At 42.5% G+C, this 6,720-nt stretch overlaps 1 protein-coding gene across 1 annotated transcript; it reads left to right on the forward strand.

Annotated features, from left to right (window-relative positions):
- The first annotated feature begins 1,077 nt into the window (after positions 1 to 1,077).
- LOC118944081 (E3 ubiquitin-protein ligase RNF182) lies at positions 1,078 to 4,945 on the forward strand. The gene has a single exon (XM_036961852.1). The coding sequence runs from the start codon at positions 1,858 to 1,860 to the stop codon at positions 2,617 to 2,619; it is 762 nt and encodes a 253-aa protein (XP_036817747.1). The 5' UTR covers positions 1,078 to 1,857; the 3' UTR covers positions 2,620 to 4,945.
- Positions 4,946 to 6,720: the final 1,775 nt, after the last annotated feature.

Consider the following 6,720-nt stretch of genomic DNA (forward strand, 5'->3'; position numbering starts at 1 on the left):
CACTGTACATAGATTTTTATATTGTGTTATTGACTGTACCTTTGTTCATGTGTAACTCTGTGCTGTTATTTGTGTCGCACTGCTTTGCTTCATCTTGGCCAGGTCGCAGTTGTAAATGAGAACTTGTTCTCAACTGGCCTACCTGGTTAAATAAAGGTGGGGGAAAAAAAACACAAAAAAAACGAATATTATAATATCCTCCTGAGACCCGACAAAAACAGTTTGCGATTGTTTTAGCTTTTTTTACATGACATAAGTGTTTGGGGTGAAATAAAAACATGTTACCAAGAAAAAAATGTGAACAAATATTGTTATTTCTGTTTTATTGTAAGTGCAAAATTGTCCTCTGTAGTGGTCGTTAGGACATACGTTACATTACAACACAGTTTCTAAATCAAGAGGCGCAACATCGCGAGACTTCCGGAAATGCTTGGGAAACAGACCAAACAGAACAGGCCAGGGATTTGAGAAGTCAATGAGGGAAGCGGAACAATTATTTCTTTGTTGTTAATTTTCTTGATCTCTAAAGGCACAACCTAGATTCGAGCCAATGTTTTAAGTAGTTGAACTCCAACATCGTGAATGTGACAAATTGACACGTTTTCAAAACAACTTTATATTGAAAGTGTGCCTTTGATTTGACTGTCTGCACAAGCGCAGTTTGGCGCCAGACGACCATTAGGATGAAGTGTTTCTACGCATGACGTCGCCTACAAGTGTGATCAGCCTATCTTCATACTGTACTGTCTTTGATTACAGTCAATAGGTACAGTAGATAAAACACATAGTTGTGGCATCTGGAAGTCCACTACAGAGGATATTTCTTGATAACCTCGTATTTAGCATTCTCATTTAATGTGATTTTTTTTTTTACACAGTCCTGACACCTCACTTAACTGTTGCTGAGATATTCACTTAGGCCTACCAGAAACAATTTGAATATCAAACTCATAAAAAGTATCATTAATAATTAGCCCACACGCACTTATTTTCAAATGTCCATAACATGTGCTAATTTTAATGGCAGACAAGTTTTTTTAGAACCAGGAAGTTAAAGTTTTCAAAGTCACACCCCCACACATACGATATCACTGAAAAGCCCAGAATGTCCTCTCAAAGGGACAACAGGACTTAATACAGTAGCTTGTATGGCCTCAGAGATGCTGACCAAGAACGGATGACCACTGGAGAGGACAAAAATGAAGGAGGATATTAAACAAAACAATAGGAGCACAGATTATATGAACACAGTTTATGTCACAGTGGACCTTTCAACTTTGCCTTTTTGACAGAGTCTATCGTTTGAACTCATGAGATGTTTTGATTTAATTATGGCGCATCCCTTCTGTATGGCATGATGGCGGCGGATTTTGTTATCTCTACATCGCCTCTCGTTCTGGCTCCCAGAGAGGGCTGAAAACGGTGTCTATTGTCCTCCCCTATCAACCCGGGCGGTTTCGACCAACCGAGAGGAAAGATAACAACCATGAACTGTGTGTCGATCGTCGCCTTACTGTCTCCTCTCTCTGCGGGCTGAGCATAGATCACTCCGGTGGATTAACCCCAACCCTCGCATCGAAGGGTCATCACGAGCATTACATCACCGATTCCCACACCCCGAAGCGTAAAATGATACCCATTTCATATTTAACGAGCGGATCTGAACACTGGTGATGACGGGTGACGCCTGGATTTAATTTTTTTGACGTCGTGGGGATTATCCAAATATATCAACAATATCAACGTAGACTATACAATTCATCAACGAGATGATGGCGCTTTTATGAACGGGAGATAGACGAACACTGTTATCTACATCTCTGCCTGTAGGCTCCTTTGTCTTCGTAGAGAATGTGAATGGCGAAAGATGACATGGCAGAGGTAGATTCAGCATCCAGTGGAGCGGAACCCACGCGCGGGCTGGAGATAGCGTTCCCATACGAGGAGTATGAATGCAAAATATGTTACAATTATTTCGACCTTGACCGTCGCGCACCCAAGATTTTAGAATGCTTGCACACATTTTGCGAGGAGTGCCTGAACACTCTCCATCTCCGCGAGGAGCGTCCATGGCGAATCAGCTGCCCTATATGTCGCCACAGGACGCCCGTGCCGGACTATCGAATACAAAACCTGCCCAATAATACCAAGGTAACGGAGGATTTCCCATTGTACATTGACTCTGACCCTCTGCCTCAGGATGCCTTGCCCCTCTACCCTCCTCCGTTGCACCCCGCACTCGTCGCCCTCAGGCGCGAGGAGGCATCGGGGGCGTCCACTAGCCAAGCTACCCCCTCCACTACCTTGTCCACCGCCACTACCCTCTCCCAGGACTCCGTGCGCTATGACAGCTGTCAGAGCTGCAAGCGGGTTGCCCTGACTACGGGCTGTGTGTGTGTGATATTCTCCTTTCTGTCCATGCTGGTTCTGCTCTTCATGGGCCTGATCTTCGTGCACAGTCACAGCAACCCGCCCTCGCCCGCGGGCCCCATCTGCCTGTCGGTGGCCAGCATCCTAGCCATGTTCTCGGTGGTCGTCACGTGGCTGATCTGCTGGTTAAAATATAGACCAGATCACGAGTCAGGCCGCTCGTCTGGAACGAATAGGAGGAACGCCTGATGATGAATATGCTAATCATGATGATAATGTGATGTGTGTGTGATTACGTAAATACTGCTGTATACTAGCATAATGTCCCTCCCTCCCTTTTTGTTGTTGTTGAAATAAACATTGTCCAGAATGGCCTTTTAACAGTAGGATATAGCAAGCACCATGTAAACACCTTCATCTGCTTATTGAGTACTAAGCCTACAGTAACCTACCATTGATAACATTCATACATGCACTTGTATGTCTACCTATGGCAGGTTTCTATGATGATGGGTAACCTTGCCTGAGACCTAAATGAACTGCCTGTCGCTCCCAGAATAGACTGGTTGATTGCTGGTTGATTGAGTTGAGGACTGTGGTTTGATAACAGTTTCCTGAAAAGTATACATCACTATGCCTCTCACTGCATGAAAACCTGTCCTCCCTCCCATGCACCTCAAAGACGCACCTGCCCATGTTATTGTAGTGTGGGCTATACAATTCCACATGAATAGGTTTGAGATTTTGTATCATGCCTATAACAGGCCCACTCATTTGAGAAGTCACTAATATATGTAATTGACAAGTCACTCATGTAAGATGTGTAAATAGTACAGTATCTGTGAAGATAGGAGAGGTGTCCTTACCGCTATTTAAATTGACATGGTGTTTAGGTTACCAAGAATAGGTCTAGAGAACAAGTGCCTGCTACATTCCTATTTTAAAAGGTTTCCGGTTTTAGGCCTACTGTACACTTGTGTACATCTCCCTGGCCTTTCTGCTGCCTGTGTAGTCAGATCATCATCATCTGCCAGGCCTCTGAAAGTATCCTCTTCCCTTCCTCCTGCCTGTCGACTGATCATCACCACCGGTCTGACAGACAGTGAAGGTGAAAGCAAGGTTCCTTCCCACCATATTGCTTTGAGTCTTGATGTCATTCACTTCAGATCATTGATGAGAACCTTGAAGAAGGGAGAAGGCATTTCCTCCGTTTTCGATTGAGGCGCTAATTTACCCCTCTCTTTAGGTGGTTGAAGATGCACTCCAGGATCTAAAGCACAACAAATTCTTAACATATTGCACAAATGTGATTTGTAACAGTCACATGAAATAGATGACGTTCTACACAATTGGATGACGTAGTAGGCTACACAAAAAACAGATCCGTTTTGGCTGGTGAGCACCACTTTCAAAACTACTGGCTGAAATTATAGAAAAGCTCTGGAGTGCATCTTTAATTGCCATGTGCTTGACAGGTTTCCAAAGCAAACAGATTCCTCTGGCCTGTTGCCTGTGTAACCGATGTGAAATGGCTAGCTAGTTAGCAGGGTGCGCGCTAATAGCGTTTCAATCGGTGATGTCACTCGCTCTGAGACCTTGAAGTAGTTGTTCCCCTTGCTCTACAAGGGCCGCGGCTTTTGTGGGGCAATTGGGTAACGATGGGAGGCAGTTGTTGATGTGTGCAGAGGGTCCCTGGTTCGAGCCCAGGTAGGGGCAAGGAGAGGGACGGAAGCTAAACTGTTACACCTGTATGGTCGGGGATCATCAGGGGCATATTGAGAGAGTTGCCATGAGGATGGAGTAGGGTCCTCAAAGTCTCAGGCACAGTTTTTGCAATGCCTATGGAACTGAGAGACTAAAATGAGAGGGATTGGTTTTGTCAATATTAGTCAATAGGCCAGGGACATTGAAATCAGGGCCTGCTGTGCTGCATTGGTTTCCCTATAATCAGAGACTGATTGTTGGACTCTCAGTACAATCAATGATATTAATCAAACACTTAACTACTATAGAAGGATAAATAATCCCAATACTACTGTAGACCATAAGGCTTATATTTACACAGCCCTGAAGCCATTTAGTTTTGTATTTACTTTCTACTGTACGTGCTCTGTGTAGAACAGACACTGTTGGGCCCTCTTCCTAAAGACGTGTCTTTTAGGATTCACAAAAATAATATGCACATAGGAGATGGCTGGGATATACGCAAGTTATATCTAAGTACTTACTGCCCTAACAAATTCACTTTAACATTGCCTCACAACCAAACATGATTATGGGCCTGAGCTCCAAAGATGGCCACACCTGCTTCAATCAACCTGTTAGACTGTCAGTATAACCTTTAGAAGATGCACTTTCACCCTCTTATTTGACACAAGTAAAGGGTTTATATACTGTATATGGTCTATTACTGTATTCATTAATTATGAATTTTAAAAAGAAAACTTGGATGTTTTTGAGTTTGTTGAACATGTCGTTGTTGTTAAGGTACTAAAATGTATTTGCACAGATAAATGTTAGATATGTGCTGTTTAACACAGTTCAGTATTAAATAAAACAGTACAGTTTTGTGCAATGATCCTTTCTCGTAAAACTTTGAAATTAGACATGATGATAGGCATGTCAGTAAAGAATACATAAAGGGAAAGGTTAGAATTTTGGCAATGATGCCCTTTACCTACGTCCCCAGAATCAGACTTGTGGATACCATTTTTATGTCTGTGTCCAGTATAAAGGAAGGTAGAGGTAGTTTTGTGAGCCAATGCTAACTAGCGTTAGCACAATGACTGGAGGTCAATGGGTATCTGCTAGCACTAGTAGATTTTGTATTTAACCTTTATTTAACTAGGCAAGTCAGTTAAGAGCAAATTATTATTTACAATGATGGCCTACCGGGGAACAGTGGGTTAACTGCCTTGTTCAGAACAACAGCTTTTTACTTTGTCAGCTCATGATTTGATCTTAGGGCAACAGCATGCTGTAACATTGGTTACATTGTCGGAGGCTAACAGACACCCTCTTGTGGTAGACGCAACGTAGACTAGAAAAAGGGTTTCAAAAGGGTTTTTCGGCTGGACTCATAGGAGAACCCTTTTTGGTTCCAGGTAGAACTCTCTGTGGAAATGGTTCTACATAGAACGCAAACGGGTTCTACCTGGAACCAAAAAGGGTTATCCTATGAGGACAGCCAAATAATATTTTAAGTTATAGATTGCACATAGAGCATTCGCTGTATCAACATTCATACTGTCATTTTGACACTGCTGTTTTTGTAAAGATTTTTGCAACTAAAAAAAATTCCTGCAGGGCACCTCTACCGCCACCTCCTGGTTAACATGAGAGGGAGCGAGAGGGAGAGGGAGAGAGAGAGATGGGAGTTAGACGAGCTTCCCTATATCCATTCATTCTGCCCTTCCCTTGTTTTCCTTCCATCTTTCTTATTTTTACCATCATTTTCGCAGGTCAATTGACCTTTATGCATGGATGAAAAGCTGGTAGTATATGCGGCCCTGATCCAGAAGTTTGACACCCTTGTTTTACAGGATGTGGTGATAACATCTCAAAAGTTTTGGAATTTGCTAAAGCCCCCCCTGTCTCTTACCAACCAACAATCCTATTCCTCGCTCCGCATTTTCTGTTTGATTAAACATAATTTGCGTTCCCATATCCCCACTTGTCAGCGCAAGAAACGCACACCTGTTTAGGCGAGGTGCTGGCTAGCGGAGTAGAACACTTGAAAAAGAGAAGGAGAGCTACACACTCTAGGAGCTCAGATGCAATAATTGAATAACCCTGATGAAGACAGCTTGTCTTTGGAAACGTTCGTTTTTCGTTTATTAAATTATTGCATCTGAGCTCCTAGAGTGTGTGGCTCTCCTCTTTTTTCAAGTGAACATAATTACAACATCCCCAAATTCCAGCATTTAGCATCAAATCAAATATAAATTATATTTATATAGCTTTACTTTATAACCATCTCGGAGGTCAATCTTCTAGTTAGCCTATATGCATATCTTAATTCGATATCTTCATTCGATATGCATATCTTATTTTTTTGTGTGAATTGTTGGTCTATAGCCTTAATAAATAAATAAATAATGGTCAAATACGTTTTTATAGATTTGCCTCCGACTCTGTATACCTGATGCAACTCATTTACTTCTCATCAAGCGACATTTCTGACATTGAATTTCATCCCCGGTAATGGATTAGACACGGAGATTCTGTGTTGCTTTCAAGAAGGCCGGGGTATGCATCATCGCTCTCTGTTTTCCTTCGTTCCTGTCACTTTCTTAGGGTACAATATCCAGTTTCAATAAATTGAATGACCCCCGAAATCGCAACGTTAGT

This window comes from Oncorhynchus mykiss, chromosome 24, assembly GCF_013265735.2.
Source record: "Oncorhynchus mykiss isolate Arlee chromosome 24, USDA_OmykA_1.1, whole genome shotgun sequence".
Taxonomy (NCBI): Eukaryota; Metazoa; Chordata; class Actinopteri; order Salmoniformes; family Salmonidae; genus Oncorhynchus; species Oncorhynchus mykiss.

Excerpts from the sequence above, each read along its gene's own strand:
- LOC118944081 (XM_036961852.1), top strand. The coding sequence starts at position 1,858 with ATGGCGAAAGATGACATGGCAGAGGTAGATTCAGCATCCAGTGGAGCG.